This window comes from Chrysemys picta, chromosome 11, assembly GCF_011386835.1.
Source record: "Chrysemys picta bellii isolate R12L10 chromosome 11, ASM1138683v2, whole genome shotgun sequence".
NCBI lineage: Eukaryota > Metazoa > Chordata > Testudines > Emydidae > Chrysemys > Chrysemys picta.
This window is the reverse complement of record NC_088801.1, coordinates 61339869-61361031: the sequence shown is the minus strand read 5'-3', so window position 1 is coordinate 61361031 and position 21163 is coordinate 61339869. Positions and strand designations below refer to the sequence as shown.

General features: G+C 44.3%; 1 protein-coding gene across 3 annotated transcripts in view; it reads right to left on the bottom strand.

Annotated features, from left to right (window-relative positions):
- Positions 1-1596: 1596 nt before the first annotated feature.
- Positions 1597-21163, bottom strand: part of PARD3B (par-3 family cell polarity regulator beta) — a 641105-nt gene continuing 621538 nt past the window's right edge. For all 3 annotated transcript variants that reach the window (XM_065562102.1, XM_065562103.1, XM_065562104.1), the window contains one exon: positions 1597-6118. In XM_065562102.1, the coding sequence (XP_065418174.1) occupies positions 5758-6118 (361 nt within the window). In that variant the 3' untranslated portion in view covers positions 1597-5757. The remainder of the gene's footprint in view (positions 6119-21163) is intronic.

The following is a 21163-nucleotide window of genomic DNA, read 5'->3' as shown; positions in this document are numbered from 1 at the left end:
AAGGAGCCTCCTCCTGCCCAGCTGGGCTTCAGGATGATTAAGCCTGACTCTCTCTCCAGGTGCAGCCAGATAACATAACTGGCCTCTCTGGCCTGTATTAACCCATTCAGGGCCTGTGTAGGGTGTTTTCTCCATCCACATGGAGATACATGACAATCTGCATTTACTTGTACTGAATTTTCTTGAGTGTTGCACATGTTTTTAATAAACAACAGTCATGACTTTTGATATACCCCATTTTGTAAGCCTTTCCTATTTTCAGTCCTTCATTTCCCCTGTCTCATTGTCCTCTTTCTCCATTTCCTATGTTTCTTAGAAGCAACACAGAGAACATTATTCATAGAAGTGATACATCTTTAGTGGCTCCCTGGCCCAGTGACTTTCCTCCTAAACACTGAACATCTTTATATTCGGTTTGGAGAATTTCATTATTACATCTGAACAGATGCCAATGTACTATACAAACTATGGCCCTGATGCTTCCATGTGTGCATAACGTTGAGCATGTAAGTAGTTTGCCATTGACTTTAATAGGACGATTCTCATACTTCAAGTTAAGCACCTGCATCAGAGTTTCAAGGGTTCTGAAATGTATGTAAAGGAAGCACTGCACCCATCGCATTGAAATGCAACCTCAGCTGGGGTGGAATGGGGTAGCTGTTACATAACACACAGCAACACTACGCTTCAGTTGAGAACAGGAAATGATGAATTCTGCTTTGAATTGAAATGGTGGGGGGAATTTAGGTAGGCCAAATGTAGCTGCCGAAACTGGAATTTGGTCATGGCTGTAACAGAGTTGACCATCTCTTATGCGCCCCCTGTCGAGCCCTGCCTGAGTTTCCCCATCTTCTGGGCCCTTAGGAACTCCACACAGACTTTTTTATGGCTGACATCACCCCTGCCTGGGGCTGGTTGAATTACAGGAACAGTTCAAAAGCAAGACTCAAGGTTCCAAAATATAGGCTGTCTCCACATCTGCAAAGTTCATTCTCTGGAGTTTTCTACCACATCCAGAGCTCTTGTTCCGTCCCAGCCTGCTGTTCACGAAGCCACTCCTAGCCCTTCCTAGCTGGAGCTCAGATTTCTAGGTCTGGCTTCCAGCCTCAAAACCCTTCCTCCAGTCAAGGGTCTCCTACAGGCACCTCCTGCTTGCTGCAACTCTTCTGCAGCCTCTGCCATAGCTTCCTCTACAAGGCTCAGGTGCCTTCTCTTAAGCCCAACCGGGCAGCAGTTAATCAGTCACAGGTGCGCTGGAGCCGGTCCCCTCTTAAAGGGGTCAGTCAGCAGGTGACAGAAGCTAACATCTCTGTGAAAGGTGCCATGGGATCAGGACCTTGGTTTTACAACTCATCTGGAACATGGAATGTCCAACAGCAGAGCATCCCGAACCACAAAGCTGGAGCACTGATTCAAAGCTGGCTCTGAGGGAATCCAACTTAAGTGTAATGAGTCATTATCACCATTTTCTGCAGCAATGGTGGGTTTTCCTTGAAGTTCTCCCACTAATCCTGACCACGCCAGATCACAACCCAAAAAGATGATGCCTTCAGAAATGCAAAGAAGTGAGAGAATCAATATGCAAATAGATGGTAGTTTGTAGTCGTAAAGCCTTTATTTTAATGCAAAATAAAACAGGTAAAATTTATACAGTTATATATAACAAAAAAATGCAAAATCATTTATGGTACCAAAATTTTTTCTCAAATTTGGTGTTGAATCCTCCCCCCCACTGATTTCACTATATTTTTTTATTCAACACACACAACCAGAGTCAAGTATCATAAAAAAGCGAAGAAATAATAGAAAAGTGACTTAGAAACAAAACGTCCTGGTTTATTATATGTTGATAGTAAACGGCGCTCTCCAGACAGTGCACGTAAGGTTAGAATACTCTCGCAAACAACTGCAATCGAGACTGCAGGATAGGGCCTCACCCTGGGAGGAGATAAACAACTTCAATTCGGTGGAAAGGATCAGGCCCCAGAAGAGTAATGGGATTTACGCAGAACTCTCTCTGTCTGAAAAGCAAATCTTTGAGGCTGCTTGTGATGATGATGAGGAGGAGGAGGTAGCACTTTCACTCTGTACAAAAATTAGGCAGCATGTGAAGCTATTTCTAGTTTAGGACGTTTGTGTGAGCTGGTGTTCAGGGCTGCAGGCATTATTTAGGGACAGTGGTTGTTTTTATTCTTGGGTCCCCTCCGTTTTTCACAAAGACATCTTTGCAGGAGTGCCCACAGAGCCTCCTTATAATAGTAGTTATCACAGTGGTAATGGTTCCTCACGGGCCAATGTCAGTGGATCACTAGTGCTCGGTCACTCAGCAAGTCACCCGTTTCTATTTGTGTCTCTAAATCCTTCACTGCCCACCTGCCCCTTTACCAGAATCAGAAACCGATGATGCAACTCAGCCAGCACAGCAGCTTGGGAGTCACAGCAGCCCTCCTGGCATACAAGCAGGTTGCTCTTGTTTAATCTTGACTCATGCCACCGTGCAAATGTACCATGTTCCGGCTCCAGCAGCAACCTGGGCGCTCCTGGCAAACCCAGAGCATGGCAGGAAGGTTTTTGCTGGATTGGCACATTTCTGATGAAGGAGTGTGAGGCAACTATGTGTCAAGAGCATTTCAGACACGTAACACTCCAAAACATATGGACATATGGGGAAAAGAGCAACCTGTTACTGAACGGCTCTTTTGGATTTTGCAAGTGGTGTATTTTCAACTGTCAGTTGTAGCACCTCGTGAAATTTGCACGGTACATATTTTCCACAATATGGTGCTAAAATCATACATTTTACATTGCACAGAAGCAGACTATATATACAGTAGTTATATATCATGCTTTGCAAATACCGTACCTCTACAAGATATTAAACCAGCAAATTGCAATTTTCTCCTAGACCAGCACCACAGATTAATGAGATGGTCTGTAATACCTTTTGCTCCTGTCCCCCAGCAAGGTCAGAAGTTTTCTCCTTCATAGCTTCCAGCAGTGTACGATGTGTCCATAGATTATAATAGTATCCACTACTTTTTGTTAAGTCTCGTCTGTGTAACCTGTTGGGTAAGATTAACAACTTGGAAGGTGCTCGTTTGATCTGTCGGCCCAAACCAAGCGGTGCCAGGGCAGTCAATGTGAGCCTCCACGGGAGGTTTCAGGTTACAGAGACACAATTGAGCAAGCCCTTCAAAGGCCATAAATAACCCAGAAGCTGTTTCCATCCTGTTTTTATTTGGCCCTGGCTCGTGAAATACTCTAAATGAGTTCTGTAAGCTGTGCTGCGGAGCATTTGAAGGGTTAGTAGATAATGAATGATAAGGCAGTAGCTTATATTCAGAGCTGTTCTTAATTGTGGTCTGGCTTGATCAAGCCACTGTCACAAACGTATTAGTTTCTTTACAGCTGGATCAAATGTATCTGGGGCTGTATTTCAAAAGAGGAAAGGAAAGTATTTTAATTTGTTTTCACTTCGCTTTAGGTGGACGTTCATGTCACTAGCAGCTACCCTGTGGCTGCCAAATCTTTATTAACCGAGTATACCACCCAGTACAGAAAGCTTGTTCAAAGAAGTACAAGGCTGTGTGTGGCATGTACCCTACACAGTGTTTACAGTGGAATGGGAATGCAGCTAGTGGTTGGAAGAGCCCCTTGGAATGCAGCTGTGCAAACCTGTGTGAGACTCAGATACACCATGCGCCAGTCTCTAGAGATCAAATGAATCCTTACCAGTCCTGATAAAGGGATACACACTGGATGAATGGACCCTTCGTGTGATCTATAACTGGGAGGTGACCTGTGCAATGAATCCTGATGCATTTGCTGCATACCAAAGGGCGTCAGCCAGGCCAGGTCCCAGACCTCTCCCTCAGAGGAGAGGGGCCCAAACGAGCTTCTGTTGCTTCCAAAGGCAGAGCTTGAAGAATTACGAACACTCAGAAGCTACTTAAAATGTGTTCCTAGTTACAGGCTCTGTGGTTCCCCAATGTTTAGCATGACAAATCATTGAGCAAAGCATCCAAGCATCTGAAGCCAGGTTAGACGGCGCAGCAAATGTCTGTGGAGTTGGGAAGTCGCATGGCTGGGAGGCACATTTCAAACTGCCTCAGAGCATCATTTACCTCCTTAAGGCCAGAGCAGCCCTGAGCTAATGTCTGCAGAGAGCTGGGGGAAAGAAGCTAGGTCCTTCTCCTACCTTCTCCCCCTCCTGACCCACTTGTCCTTCCCCTTCTCTTCTCTTTCTCCATCAACCTCAGTGTCTCTCCTCTCCTCGCCTAATTGTTTTAAAAAACCTTAATTGTTTAAACCATTCTCCTCATTCCTTTTCTCTTTGCCCCCAACGTTTCTAAAGCAATCTCTCCTCTGTTATCCTCATTCTCTTCTCCATCCCCTGTTGCTTTTAAAAGCCTAACGCCTCCCACCCACCCCCCTTTTCCAGTTGCCGTGCGGAGCACTGCCAGGCGAATTGGCATTGTTTGGCACTTCGCACAGTACCGGCACTGCCAGAGCCTGAGCTTCCTTGCCATGATCAGCAGCGGGCCCTGCATTAACAGGTGACAATTCGAACGGCAGGAGCCATGCACAGTGACAGCAGAAGAATAGGATAGAAGCTTACAACTGCAGGCTCAGAATTCATTAACTGATACGCCAGCAGACACCTTTATGCAAACCTGACTAGAGTGGGGGCAAGTACAGGCTCTGCCCTCCTTGATCCATCTGAATACGTGATGGAGTAACAACTTTAATAGCACTTACTGTACTTCACACCTCGGGCCAGATCCTCAGCAGGTATAAATAGGATTAGCTCCACTGAAGTCAAGGAAGCTACACTCATTGAAAGCTGCTGCGCACCTGGCCCCTAGGCCTTACATTTAAGAGCCGTGCACTGCATAATATATGTACAAATGGGAACAGACAGACAGAAACATTTTTCAGATGGTTGCCTCATCCCCTAATGATCCTGTAGGACAGTTCTATGAATACTCTCTAAACTGCCCAAGTACAGCTGAGGAAGTTTAGTTCATTTTAGCCCAACTGTGTTATTTGCAATATGAAAAGAGGATAAGCTTGATGCAGAACTACCAAAAAGGAGGGCTCCCAGATGCATGCTCCAGCAAACAAGCAGAAAGAGGAAGATACAGGCAAGATTAAAAACCAATCACTACGGCATTCTCAAAATATAAAACTGCTGGTCCGAGTGGGAGTGGGACAGCAGGGACGTCATTGGTAAAGTCACCACTGCACACGGCACTAGATTACACAAGACTCTCTGATCCCAAGAAGAGCAGCACTGCCCTGAACACAGTGTCAGGTCACCAGAAGGCTTCTGTGATATAATACTCCTGTGGTTTGGATCCAAAATGGACTCTGGTGGTATCACGACTGGTCTTGTACAGAGGGCTCGCTGTGTGTGTGTGTGTGTGTGTGTGTGTGTGTGTGTGTAGCCAGATGTGGTAAATAGCCCTGAGCTGTACTAACAGTTACACTTACTTTTCAGCCATCACTTTCTATTTTTAACTGGTGTTAAAAACATTTGAATGTCTGGCAACGCACGTACCTAAAAGACACAGTCTCTTAATTTGATATGGCCCAAGATTCCTATGAAAACGAGCCTATCCTGAGGCAGGTTCAGTAAGAACGATTCCAGTTAAGGTACCATTCCTACATGCTGTTAAGCTTGCCAGGACCAACTGTAAAAAAGGGAATGTCAGGAATCCTCCATCCCAGCCCATGTTGACAAAGTCCAGTTTCAGGCTATACAGCTGCAGTCATGGGATTCTTCTGCCTGGAATCCTGATGTCTATATTGGTATTGATCCGGGCTGCTCCCACGCTGTCCTGTTCGGCCCATTTCATTATAAGCTGGCACTCTGTGTGGTTGGGGAGGTGAAGGTGGGACATCCTGGCGGAGGGGTCCCTTGTGCTGGGTGGTTAGTTGTTGGCCGGGGTAATACTGGGGATACCGCAATTCTGCTGCCCTCATGTCTTGTGCACGAGAGTAGTTTCCTTTAGAGGGGTGGACAGCAGGCTGCCCTCCTTGGTAGTATGGAAGATCTCGCTCTTTGTAGATCACTCGGGGCCCTGTTAAATACTCCATTGGTTCTGCTGGGCCACACCTGGGAAGGAAGAAAATACATCTAGATAAATAAAGCAGTATTCCAAGCCAGCAACACACTGTCGTTAAAATTCTACATTTAATGTGGGACAGGAAATGCCACCTCAGCAGTAACTTGACCTGATGAGTCAAAACAGAACTTGAGAGTAAAAAAAACCCTCCCAGCTACATGATGCAGTATTTCTAATTCACAGGATACTGGGCGCAAGGGTCCTGCGCCCATCACAGCCCACTGACGAAGGAAGAGCTCTGCAGCTCACAAAGCCAGCCTCCTTTGATCCATTTGTCATAATGGAAACAAAGATCCTTCAAACAATGTGTGTTTGACTGTGTCTTATCTAGCCTGAGGATAAACAGATGAGTTTGGGCTACAGCTTTGCAAATCCCATAAGCCGTATGTGCACAAATAATCACACCTCCCAGCCCTGGCCCACTTTTTTCTTCTAACATGTCAGACTGTAAAACTCTCAAAACACCATAGTTGGAAATCTTGGAACTCCTGGAAGAAACAACAGGGATGTTAGGATACAGTATCTGTGTTTAATGGGCTAGCCGCCAGTGAGGTTTCAAAACCCCCCTGTGAGCTGGAGAGCCTGATGTTAAGTCTGCTCTGTAACTTGTCTGCATCCATAAGGGTTTGGCAAGCTCTGGTGCATGTGAAAAGCAACATGTGAACATGTAATCCCAGAGGATGTGCTATAAAGTCCCCTCTGTACCTTTCAGTGTCTTAAATGCCATGATTTACACTAATGAGGGATTGATATTTCTCCCTAGAATAGTTTAACATGTGATACTTCTAAATGGCAAAAATAATTGTTCTGCATAGATATGTCACTGCAGCATCCACAACAGTTCAGCACAATTAGGAGTTTTACTGTTGTGACTGCAAATGTCCTTATACTTCACTAGGGCAAAACCTCCCATTGAATTTTTTGCCCGAGGACAAGCTGAAGGAACTGCAGGATTTTGACCCAAAGAGAAGACTGAAAATGTAAATTAGACACACCTGCCCTAGGGGCACAGGACTACATTCATCAGCTGTTGTTGAAATACATTTTTGTGGATTTATTAAAAAAAAAATCTCTATTGTAAAAGATATCAGGTGTCCAATTTGCTGATGACTTTTACTTCCTCCACCAAACTCTCTCTTTTGTTCACACAGGGATTTTATAAGCATGCTTCTCATTTCTTAACCGGGGCTCCCCTCCCAGATGCCATCGAAAATTGTTTTGCATGAAGTGAAACACAACATGTGGTTTTCTGCTGCACTCGTTTAAGCCCATGGGGTAAATCACAGACATAGGCAATGAACAAACATTATCTGCCTTGAAATGAACCTACAACACTCCCCCTGGAATCGCTTAGTGCAAATGTTTCCTGTTTAAAATGGAAAGAGAGAAAGGAAGAATTCCAGGCCTTGGACTTTTAGGACCCTACGGTCCCTAGAGACATTTTGCTTTAAAAACAGAACATTATAAAAGACAGGCCCTCCTGTTTTGTTCATGAGACAGTCCAGGCAAAGTGCTGAAGGGGTTCAAACCACCCTCTGAGATACTAAAAGGACTCTTAACCCACATGTGTTCAGACAACTTGTATCTCTACTCTCACACATAGGCCTTGCAACAAAGTCTAACTTCCACAGCAAGCCAAAGGGTTGTGCCGTGTGTTTCTATCAGAGGTGGCCGGAACGATGACAAGACTGGTGGACGAGCCATCCACACCATATCTTGCAACTGGAAGCTTGTGTTTATGTGCAAGAGAAATTAAAAGAGGAAGCAGTTGTGTGTCAAGGAATAAAACAAAAGGAACAAATGTTAGTGTGTCATACTTGGCTTTAGTTTCCTTTTTCAAGACTCGAGAGACGTGCAATGCTTAAAAGGATATTTGTCAAGATAATGGTCATATGTTTTAATGTAATTTTTCTTAGCTGTTATCATTAGACAGAATTTTTGCTAATTGTGTTTTAAAAAAATCAAAATAATGCAAACGTGCTTAGGACAGATGCAAAGTCCAGTGGGAATCTGGGCAGCTTTGAATTGAGCCCTTAATGGAAAGCTGAATTTATGATTTTAAAGTATTTCAAATGTAATTGGTGGAAAACAGATTCTGTTCAAGCTGCAGTTAGAGTTGCTCTTGGAACAAGCTGCTGTGATCACCAGTGGCACCTCAACAGACCTTCACTCTTCGGGGTCTGGGTGTGGCAAAGGAGCAGCATTACGTGTCCACACAGCATGGAGGAGGGGCAGGAGGCTGTAGAGCATAGGCGCTGACTTCCTCTGTTTCGGGGGGCGGGGCTCTACCCCCACTCCACCCCTTCCCACAAGCCCCCGCCTCGTTCCACCCTCGCCCCCACTCCTCCTCCCCCCAGTGCCTCCTGCACCCTGCTGAATAGCTGATCAAGGCAGGCAGGAGGCACTGGGAAGGAGGGGTAGGAGCTGATTGGCGGGGCTGCTGGTGGGTGCTCCGGCGCACCCACGGAGTCGGCGCCTATAGGGAATGGCTTCTTTTCAGGAGAGTTGAGTGTGCTGGGGATGTGGAACCCTTTAGAGTAACGCTTGGGAAGGAAGAAACCAGGTTCCACCGTAAAAATATTGGGATCAGGTATGATGGCCAATTTTACCATGCAGAGCGTTCCCTCTCCAGGCCCCTCTTCACCTCTTCTGGGGGTGGAGTACAAATGGCTCAGCTATGCCTATGGGGTCGGGATTGACAGCTGGAGGATGGTCAGGCTGGGGAAGGAGTGGGTAGAGCCGGGCATGGTTCCACTTCACACAGAGGCTTCGGAAAAGTCAGCGTGTTAATACTTTTGCAGCTTCCGCCACCCTTCGGATACAAAGCCACGAACACTTCAAGGGAGTCTCTGTGGGCAGGGAAGGCTGGGGGAGCCTGGCAATTCTGCTCCGCTGGCGACCCCTGAGGAGAACGAGCTGAGGGAAACTCAACAAAGGGTCCTTGTGGATGTGTCAGCCCCCCTTGCCCAGCTCACTTCCCCAGGGTATTTCTGAAAGGAGGGGAGGGGATGACCCAGGCCATTGTTCCTATTTATAATAAGCCCTGGATGTTGAAACTGAACTATTCCCTGATGATTCATTCTAGATCATCTCATGATCCCTACTGGCCTTAAGCTCTATGTTTCTATTACTCTCTCCCCTCCCCTGCCTCATGCTTGTTGGTTTATTATGGATGATTTCCTCCCAAATCCAGGCCTGCTGGCATTAGTGATTTTAAAAGGGAGTCAGAGAGGGGTTCGAAGCACTTTTTGAAGCCCCCAGTCCCCACATCACATTAACCAGCAGCTAAGAATTTGTAAGATGAAGAAAAGGAAAGAATGGCTGGCGCTTGACCAACCCTGAACGTCCCCTTTTATTATTTTTTTAAGTGGACAGAAAGTCAGTATTTCTAAGGCAACCTGCAGCATCAGAAATGCCGTCACCAGGAAAAGCTGGACTCACACGAATAAAGGGAGATTTGGGGGCAATTTCTAATAATGGTGATTCCGGAGAGCGAATGCATTGCCACTTTGAAGCACCTCAATTTTCATTTGACCTTATACAGTCTGCTTGTGTATGTTATTACTTTTCTTTAAAAAAAAAACAACAACCCATAAGCCAAACCAAACACCTTTTCAATTGCAGCCCCTTGGACACGGTGTTCATTTCTGAGTAGAAGCAAAACAACACTGCATTTTCTCTCGGCAGAGGCCCTAATGAAATTCTTTCCCCCTCCCGCTCTGTTTTTGTTAGCTCCTGGTGGGTTCAGAGTTCAGAAGGCTGGCTCACACCTCCCCAGTGACCCACAGCTTGTGGGTCAGACCAACAACTAGAAGTGGAAAATCACTGACCCATGGGACCCATCCAAACCCCACAAATTGGGTCAAGCAGGTCCAGCCACTCCAAAGGGCCTGATTAGGAGCGTGCCCTTTAAGAGGACACGCTGGGCATGAACTGCTCTGACCGTCAGCTGTTTGCTTTCTGGTCAGTTGTTTGACCTAGGGGGCCAGTGGGCTCAATGTCTGGCTGTAGATAGGGAACTTACACAACAGCACGGGAAGGAGCTGATCTTGTAGCTCAGCCTTTTACTGACTGGCTCACTTGTGCCTTTTCCCAGTGCAGGAGTTGGGAGCAGAAGATACAGGACCAGCTACGTTAACATACTTCTTGTTAAGGAAGTTGTGGAAAGAGAGAAGGCGGGAGCACTGACTTCAAGGAAGGAATCAAAGCCATTAGAGCCGCGTGAAAACTCTCTCCCCAAATAGTGACCTGATGTAGGCAAAGTGCCTTCCAAAAGCCTGTGTATTGAATTATGATGATGGAAAACACCCACCCCCACAGAGGAGGTATGGCACAGATAGAAGTAATGCAAACTTCCCCACACTTCCTGCCAACTTGTTTCCACCTTAACCTACTGGTTCGGAGCTGTGCTGGTTGATCTTCAAGACACTGATCAGTTAGGAACTCTGATCCATTTCTGTAATTAGGAGCCCAATTAGGGTGACCAGATGTCCCGATTTTATAGGGACAGTCCCGATTTTTGGGTCTTTTTCTTATATAGGCTCCTATTACCCCCCACCCCCGTCCTGATTTTTTACACTTGCTGTCTGGTCACCCTAAGCCCAATATAACCCTTGTTTTAAAGGTGACCTGCAAAGGATGATTAAAATATTATGCTTGTGCCCTTTTTTACTTCTTGCTGATGGATAAAGAAGGCCTGAACATTTTGCCACGAAGCTCAGAGAGCTTTCAGGGTTGTTTACAACCTAACTGAAAGGAGCAGACTCTTTAAGGAAGATCTTCCTCTTTCCAATTAGTGATTGACGTTAAATGGGCGTCAATAAAAAATGGATTACAAATTGTTTCTCCTCTCACTTGCTCAACTTCTGCTCTCTTGGGTCTTGTGATGTCCCCATTTCAGTAATTCTCCAGTTATCAGAGAAAAGAATTTCTCCTACTCCGAGGGGAAGTACTTGTTGAAATACACCCAAAGAAGTCGCATACTTTGTAGCTAATGGAAACTCATACTTGGCTGCAGCCTCTTTTGCATCCTCTTCCATGACTGTTTAGTCTATGCAAGACTTAGGCTGGGTCTACACTACCCGCCTGAATCGGCGGGTAGAAATCGACCTCTCGGGGATCGATTTATCGCGTCCCAATCGACGCTCTTACTCCACCAGCGGAGGTGGGAGTAAGCGCCGTCGACAGGAAGCCGCAGAGGTCGATTTTGCCGCCGTCCCTACAGCGGGGTAAGTCGGCTGCGATACGTCGAATTCAGCTACGCGATTTGCGTATCTTAAATCGACCCCCCCCCGTAGTGTAGATGTAGCCTTACAGAGATCCTGGGTGATGGCATGAGGCAACAAAGGCGGTGATTAGAGGGCCAAAGAGAACAGAGTTCTGTCTGTGTCCTAGGATGTCAGCAAAGCATTCTCTATATATGCATCACAATGGAGTGCTGCCTGTTCTCTGTGATAAGGGCCCTAACTACATTTAAAGAAGAAGATAAAAACCAAGAACAGATCTAGGAATTAAATGAGGCAAACAATCTTACAACAAACATACAAAGTGTTTCTTCTGAGAGCGGACCTTATAAAACTGTTTCTGACTTATATTTTTAAAAATCCTGGCTCAGTGGCTATGTAGTCTCGCTCTCTGATATTTAAAGTCATGGCACCTAATAGAGAAAGAAGTGCTGGTTCTAGGCAGTAGCACCAAAAACGTCAGCAGCTTAATATTCAGGGTGCGATACCTAAAAAGTCAATTGCAGGTTTTTAAAAAAGTCACTGCATGGTTCTGAGTTTCATTAAAGTCTCTCATTTGCAGGCTGGTTACTCCTAAAACAAATTTTCTGTGTCATTTCAAACCAACCTTTATCAATTAAGATCATGTTTTTTGCATTTAAAAAGCTGAATGAAACCAAATTTTGTATCCTATGACAAGGAGGAAACTGCAGCACAAGGCATTGCTCTGTTGCTGCTGTCAGTGAGAGATGGTTGTACCTCTCAGCAGAAGGCAGATGTCTAGCAATGTCATACTAACCTCAAACACACCCCACACAGATTATTTATGGGCAGAGCTGGTGGAGGTGCTTTCTCCTCCTGTTCTTTTATCAACAATGCACAACTTAAAAAATCAGATAATGTAAACTAATACAATCCTAGTGTCTCATGTAGCACATGCCATGCAGAGAGAGCTGTTTTTAGTTGGAGGACTGTTGTTTGGAATTCCTTCAGTGTCAGGTTTCCAGTTACCAGACCCCTCATCCCCAGTGAAGGCACGAATGCGGTTGGACAGGATTAGCAGAACACTTTGCAATGTATATTACATAGCTTTGATTTCTATAGGATTTGCGGACCCATAAAAATAACGATCATTTCATGACCTATATTACTGGGGGGGAAATGGAAAAACATCTACTTTTGCTACTTGTGTTTGCTTTGGATTGCAAGGCAGAGAGGTCCCTCACAGTTTGCTGGGAATTCAAGCAGGGATAAATTACAGACACGAAGCAGATACCTAGGGCCTGATCCTCCGTTCACAGCAGTTTTACACCGTTGAAACTCCTCTAACTTCAACAGTTACCCCTGACTGATCCTAGTGTAAGAGCTTGTCTGCACAGTTTTTGTGCTACTATAACAAAAGAGTTAACGTTTTGAATATAGTTTAGAAACCAGTATAAAGTAGTAAATTCCCAAATATGTGTGCAGTTAGACCATATAAGGATGCTCATATTGGTATATAAGGTGCCACAAGTACTCCTGTTCTTCATATTGGTATAGTTCAGGGGTTGGCAACCTTTCAGAAGTGGTGTGCCGAGTCTTCATTTATTCACTCTAATTTAAGGTTTCGCGTGTCAGGGACACATTTTAACGTTTTTAGAAAGTCTCTTTCTATAAGTCTATAATATAGAACTAAACTATTGTTGTATGTAAAGTAAATAAAGTTTTTAAAATGTTTAAGAAGCTTCATTTAAAATTAAATTAAAATGCAGAGCCCCCCGGACCGGTGGCCAGGACCCGGGCAGTGTGAGTGCCACTGAAAATCAGCTCGCATGCCGCCTTTGGCACACGTGCCATAGGTTGCCTACCCCTGGTTATAGCAGGACAAAAATGGTGTGTAGACCAGCCTTAAGTGACTGGAAAATCAGGCCTTTTTCTATTTGAAAGCATATCATGGATAGCCTCTAGCCAATAAAAAGTATTGGAGATGACTGGAACTCAGCAAATGCTAGTCAGAGATCTTATGAAAACATTGCTTTTGTTTGCAGGACACATTTTAAGGGGTTCAGCAGGTGATGCATGTTTATGGGTACTGGAAGGGAAACTTGATGGCAGAAGAACATGAGGCAGAAAAATAAAGTCTTGGATGGACAATGTGGTATCCTGGGTGGATTAAAAGGACTATTCATCCATAAAGAGACTAGCAGAGGATCATACAGAATGGACTGCCATGATTGCAAACTTTCTGTAATGCAGACGCCACAGAAGCAGCAGCATAGGGGCTCATTTTGAGAGGTGCTGGACACCTGAACTTATTAGGAGTTGAAGATATTTATCAGGTGCTCAGTGCCTCTCAAAACTGGGACCAAATCAGGGAATTTAGCTACTGATGACAACTCTCCACATAGGTCAAAAGAGGTACAGAAAGAATTAAAAAAATGCAATTTAGTAACCTGAAAGAATGTTTTAAACGTCTACCATGAGATGACAATAACACATGATGTGAGGCTTTCCTTAGGGAGCTTAATGATTCCTTTTGTACATATGAGCACCACCGTAACGGCAACTATACTGAGCCTCTTATAGAAAATAGGAATGAACTGTGCTCTAGTCTGGCCAGCATCAGAATTTAGGGAGGGATTTTCACAAAACACTCAGCACTGGCTAAATTCTGCTCCTATTGAAAGTAAGTGTGAAACTCCAATTGATTTCAGTGGAAGGAATTAGGCCAACTTTTGAAAATCCCACCCTCCACGCAAAAGCTACCCCGCCCCCAGGCAAAAAACCCTGCCTACAAATATCAGGAGCCATGATAATTAAGTAATTAGGTTAAAAACCTAAAAAACTCCAAGCACGGTGGTTGGTATTTTATAAGTACCTGATACGGATACAAGACAACTGCTCTGGTAATCTTCCCTAGGTCGCTCCCTCTCATTTTGTTCATATGCTCTCAAGCGTGAAACATCTCCTCTGGTGGGGTATATGGAATAAAGAATTGCCCGTTGAGCAAGACATTTCTATTCTGTGATCTTTTCAAGCTTACAGGGGTCTTAAATAGATCGGTAACTTAAGTGGTGAGTCTTTACCACATATGTCATTTCGAATGTTACTCATTATTCGACACTGCATAATGCCTTGTGAGTCATTAACCTCTTAGCATAAGCAACCCAGTCTCAATACTAGGCAGTCGTGTCTCTTGCACTGGGAACCTCCACGTGCTATCATGTGAAAGGCTTGGATTAGATTTTCAGGTCCCCTTGGCCTTTTGTTTCCTAGATCAGCATGCGCTGAAAGCTCACTATAGAGACGAAAGCCTTTTGTAAGACTGTCTTGCATCACACTGCAATAACTTCTCTGACCAATCAAGGGAGTTATGCACTAATGGGAATCCTACCCAACTTGTCTTGACTATTGTAACATGGGGGTCTTATGACCTGTGGGCAGGTGTGAACCAAGGGAAGATTTTGTGTCTGGTGAGGGCTGGGGGGGGGGAAATCAAGTTACATTCTGAGTGTAGAAAAATCCATTTTTATATGAGGAATCTTGTATTTTCAAACCTTAAACAAATGGAGCCTGTGTAAGAGGGTTATTTTCAGTAATATCAGCTCAATACACTAAAAGTCACTCAATATTTAGAAGAAAAAAAAATCAAGCTCACACATCTGAAGCCGGCAAAAGAGAAGTAAGCTCAGGATCCCGCTGAATACTACATTTAGATTTAGACTCATACCCAAGGATGACAAATACTGAACAGGTGCAACACTGCCACTACTGTGAGCCAGGTTACACCCAAGTCTCTCTAGCTGATGTTATTTGTATTACATGAGCTCCTAGAGGCTTCCAGTTAAAACTGGGACCCCATTGTGCTAGGCACTGTAAGAGACAGTAACTGCCCCCAAAAGATTACTATCTAGCTAGCCAAATCAGACAAAGGGTAACGGGGAAAGAGAAGCAGAGAGGGGGTAAGGTAACTTGACCAAGGTCACCCAGCAAGTCAGTGGAAGAACCAAGACTAGAACACAGGTTAGTCCAGTGTCCTACCCAGTACTGCTGCTTTTCTGGGTGCTTCCAAGGTGGAAATTAAAGGTCCCATGGTGTTCTAAAAAACCTAATCCCAGTGCCCCATCCAAAATTTCTTCTCTTAAAAAAAGCTCACAGGTTGTGTGTAATGTCCAGGGCCACATGAGAGCTATTGCTGAACATATAATAGTTCCTCCTTTTGCCTGTACACTCGCTGAACTACAGTATCCAACTCATTTTGCACAGCGCTTTGAAAGACACTAAAACCAAATTCCATTCCATTCGTCACATGAAATGAATTTAAAGCACAGTGATTATTCAGCTGTGTTGTTAAAATGATTTTCAACAAATAATAGAAGTCATTAAAAGAGTCTTTCGAAGTAATAACAACCCAAGCTGAGGTTTTCACTATTCAGCCACTGGGATCTGAACATACTGTCTGATCTTCAGCAGGCTAGTAAAAACCTGTAAGAATGGGTTATTAATGTTATTACCAAGCTTTTATTTTTTAAAAAAATCATTCTTCATCTAAATTAAAGCATTCCTAGCAGTTTTCCCCCCATTGCCATGATGGAGTACGGCTGTCAGCTCTACCTCCCATGGTACAAACTGGGTGGTAAAATCATGCTTCAATACATAAAGGAGATATACAGTTGGAATTAATGGTAGCTGGTTATTTTCCTCTTCATTTCTTTTTGTTTCTGGATTCAGTTAAACTCACTGAGACGTCCTGTTTTGTTTTTTCTTCCTTGCAGTAAAACCAAAGCTAAAAGTCCTAAGGAAGCTGACAGTTGCTTTTGCATAAAAGCTTTTGTCGTCTTTCTTTAGATGCTATTTCAACCTGCATTGTCTCCAAGCCTCTGATTTAGTGATTTGTTCCTAAACAACTCAAAGAAACTGTAATTCATTCTTTATTCCCTATTTGTATTTTGTTTGAATCTAGACATTTACTTCTACACACATTTACATATGCTGGTAGACCGGGGTTCTCAATCTTCCTTGCGCCCTGACCCCCTTCTGACAACAAAAATTTCTACACAACCCCAGAAGGGAGGACCAAAGCTTGAACCCACCCAAGCCCCACCACCCTGAGTGGGGTGGCCAAATCTGAAGGCCAAGGGCTTCAGCTCCAGGCAGGGAGCCTGTAACCTGAAGCCCTAGGGCAGGGGTTGGCAACCTGTGGCATGTGGGCTGATTTTTAGTGGCACGCTGCTGCCAGCCGGGGTCCCGGCCGCCGGCCCTCCTCAGCCCGCTGCCGACCTGGATTATGGAACCTCAGACCAGTAGCGGGATGAGCTGCTCAGCCCGCTGCTGGTCTGGGGTTCCGGCCGCCAGCCCATTGCCCACCGGGGTCCCAGTGGCCGGCCCCGCTCAGCCCGCTGCCGGCCTGGATGGACACTGGCTGGCAGGGGCAGAAGGAGCCCCAGACCGGCAACGGGCTGAGCGGCTCAGCCCGCGGCCAATCTGGGGTTCCATCTGCTGTCTGTGCTGCCGGTCTGGAACGCGAAACATTTTACTAGCATGCAAAACCATAAATTAATGAAGACTTGGCACACCACTTCTCAAAGGTTGCCGACCCCGCCCTAGGGCTTCAACCCTGGGCAGTGCGGCTCAGGCGTCAGCTTCAGCCCCGGACCCCAGCAAGTCTAACGCCAGCCCTGGTGACCCCATTATACCAGGGTAGCAACTTTGGGGTCCTGACCCACAGTTTGAGAACTGCTGGTGTAGGCTATAGATTTCTCAACATACTGCGCTCCATTAATACTCCACTAACAACCCCCTCTTCAGCTAGTCAGGAAACATCAGCTGCAATAATTTATATAATATAAATCTAAAGGTTTATAATAGGATAAGTGACTGAACATATAATTTTACAGCTGCAGTTAAGGCACTTACAAAGTGTGTAAATCTCCATATTTGTGAAGGCAAATCAGGTAATTATACCTGACAACTACTCAATTTGCAGCCACAAGCAAGGTTACAAATGTTGTGGGGCTCCTCAAGTTTGGCCCTAAATAACAGGGGTCAAATCCTGGAACCCGTGCACACCTGTGAGCTGGTAATCTCCCAGGCCGAGAGGACAGGAATCCTACACGGTGCATAGGAATACTACACGGTGCATAGAGTAGCTGTAGCGTTGCCTAGAGGCTACTACAACAACATTATAGCTGCAATAACCCTTGGAGCTGGGGTACATTTGAGCTGTGTTTATGCTGGTTTATTCTTAAAATCTCCCACTGTTACACTAGCGTAAGTGCAGCTGCATCTGGGGAACAACTGTAGATTGGACATACTCTAGCTAAAGGTTTGACATTGCCTACAGAATTACCTTGTTTTATATTGCTGCCCATCACCGTAGTATCTTAGCATCTTCCATGTAAAGTCAATAGCAAAGTCTGCAGTGGACTTCAGGGAGTCTCTGCCATTTGTCCCCTTTCTGGCTCAAAACTGAGCAGGGCGTGGGGTTTTTACCACCATTTTGCCTAATTCAGATCAGACCAGGTGAAGCCCTCTTTTTACACTACAGACAATGCAGTACGCAAGATGATTTAAAGAAAAATGACAGTGTAAACACCACCACCTTCTGTGGAAGGGAAATGGTCAATAGATCTGCCTAGTCATGGATCCAAGCTCTTCCACATCTCAACCCTTCCCCACGCCTCTAGGGAAACAGGAAACCTCCACAGAACAGAGTTCTGAAGATCACTGAGGATGTAGAGTGCTTAAGCAGTCTCCCCAGTCCAGCCCCATTCCTTTCCACAGCACAACTGCAGTTGAGGAAGAGCCAAGATATGGCCGCAGGCATTGTAAAAAGTTAGCTAAAAGTAAATGTGTAATACTGGCCGGATTCAGAACTAGAAGGCTGTAATCCTGTTGTAGTGATAGTTGGCTACTGAGAGGTTAACCCATGGCTCTGTGGAATGAGTGTTTGTGCCCCATCTCTGTCTGAATTCTCTGTCTCTTGCATGCATTTTATAAATACTGTATGTAATTAACTGTTATCAGGCTGTTAAGCAGTGTGATGAAGTGTGAACTTACCATTCAATTGTTTTACTTGTTTACAAAGTCCTTGCTATTCTCCAAAATGGCAGCCTGGGATGGTCTGCTTATTTGATTAGATTAAGAAGGTTTAATGAACCCAATTCTAGTAGCAGGAAGCATATTGTACTGAAAAGTGAGAAACTGCTGTGAATCCATTTAATTCTTCAAACGCCACCTCAACACATACAATGTGTGTGTGTGTGTGTGTGTGTGTGTGTGAGAGAGTGTGTGTGTGTGTGTGTGTGTGTGTGTGTGTGAGAGAGAGAGAGAGAGACACAGAGACATCAATGCAATGTTAAGTTGAGACATTAACTGCACAAAATTCAGGAAATTCAAGATATAGTTCCCACAAGCAACTGTAATTCAGCCCTTTGTGCATATGTAGTATTTTTATTACTATACATGGCATTAACTTTAATGCTTTTAGATATATATGAACAATTTGGCCTGTTCACAGATGTGGAAACCATAATTGCTGACTTTTATGTGCTTAAAAATCTCCACATTAACATTGTGGAAGTATTTTTTTCATTTTGTTGCATTTAATTTCCTTGTTTAAAAGAGTAAAATGCACATAAACAATTTAGTGCATATTCCTAGGTATTAGGCTGTGTGCAGGGGGTGGGGGGTAGAGAGGGATTTCCACAGGGTGTGTGTGTGTGTGTGTGTGTGTGTGTGTGTGTGTGTGTGTGTGTGTGTGTGTGTGTGTGTGTGTGTGTGTGTAGGGGAACTGCAGAGGGCCATGTCCACATGGTGCAATAGCAAGTGAATATGTGTAGGAGTGAATGCACTGGTCCCAGACACATCCTCCAGTCCTTGCCCACCTTGGATAGCCTCACAGAACTATATTTCATGTATAAGATGTGCACCCCCTGAACGACTGCATAAGGGAACCTCCATGCCAAGAGGAGTGGTAGGATTTGCCCAGAAGTGAGGGAAATAGAAGAAACAGTACCTCCTCAGTGGAACCTGTTGAGAATCTGGAAGATATTTCAGAGTGGTTTAAAGAAGGAATCTCTCAATTTGGCCAACTAGTATGTAAAGAATTAAATTCTAACACTGAAACAAATATTTTACATAATGAATCAATCAAAGAATTATCCTTGCTCCAGTATATTTAAATCAAGGAAATCATCACTGACAATAAAGACCTATTAAAATAGCTCATTGAAAGCCACAGTTCCCCAGGCTGCTGATTCACTAATGAATAACAAAGGTCACTTCGATACAACACAGTGCAATGTATTTTTAGACCATATAGTGCAATGTATCTTTGTGCAGGATGTTTGTAAAAAGAATCAGGATGCTTCCCAGAGGGAGGTAGAACAGAAAGAATGCTTTACCATGGCTGAATACAACAGAGGCAGGAAGGGCAACAATGCAATGAAATGAGAAACATGGTGGCATAAATTAATTGCGGTTTCGTCCAAAGACTTCAATAAATTTTGGATTAGGCCTTTTTAAAGGGAAATTACATTAAGAATAGAAGAACAAAATAAATTCACGAAATATCTGTATCCAGGGAGTCCCCAGCAAGTACTGTAGTTAAGGCTCAAAATCAACAACCTAATGGAGAAAGTGAACCCCCCAAAGTACTAGGTTTGGATTGCTAAGAAAACCCATTGTACATATTGAAAAGTTCTGTTAGATTATTTTCTTCTAAGAAAAGAAAGACTGGAATAAAATGATTTTCATACTTTCAAATAAATTTTCATTGTCCAGAGAGAACTCTGAATTCTGCATGCAATCAGGAAGGAACAGGATATTGCATGGAATGGATCTTAATTACATTCTGTAGATGTTGTATCTAATTAGGAACACAGGTATCAGACCAGTGGGCTATTTCAATATGTTGTCTCTGACAGTGGCCAGAATCAGACCTTTCTGAGAAAGTTTCACAAAATTCCATTGTGGACAATTATGGCATAACCCACCAAATAAGGAAGCTTCTTCCCAACCTCATCAGTTAGTTGTTGGCTTATGCCTCAAAGCATAAAGAAAATATTTTTAAAAATCCAAACAAACAATTGTAAAAAATGAAGCCATTGGTTCTAGAACACAATTCTGCAGTAAGAGGTGGATCCAAAGCTGCAGAACAACAGAACACTTGGTGCGCTATTGGAAGTTATCAAAACTCAGTTTTAAAGATTTTCAATGCAAGATCTTGAGATGAGCCAAGATAAAATTCAGATCCTGAATTGAGCATCCATCCCCAAAGTTCAAAGGTCTGAGTTTTGGGAATTGGCAAAGCCCATCATAGAAATAAGTGCCAGCTGTGATGTTTACACCCAGGTCTGTACTTTTCCAAAGTTCAGGACTGTTCTGATCTGTGATTTTGGCTCACACCCATCTACAGCAGCCTTCAACTACCTGAAGGGGGGTTCCAAAGAGGATGGAGCTAGGCTATTCTCAGTGGTGGCAGATGACAGAACAAGAAGCACTGGGCTCAAATTGCAGTGGGGGAGGTCTAGGTTGGATATTAGGAAACACTATTTCACTAGGAGGGTGGTGAAGCACTGGAATGGAGGTGGTGGAATCTCCATCCTTAGAGGTTTTTAAGGCCCGGCTTGACAAAGGCCTGGCTGGGATGATCTAGTTGGTGTTGGTCCGGCTTTGAGCATGGGATTGGACTAGAATGACCTCCTGAGGTCTCTTCCAACCCTAATCTTCTATCATTCTATAGTACAAACATAGTAAGTGCTATTTCCAGTAGAAAAGTTTAAATATTTGATGGTCCCCCCCGTTTTTTTTTTTTTTGAAATAAGCGAAGGA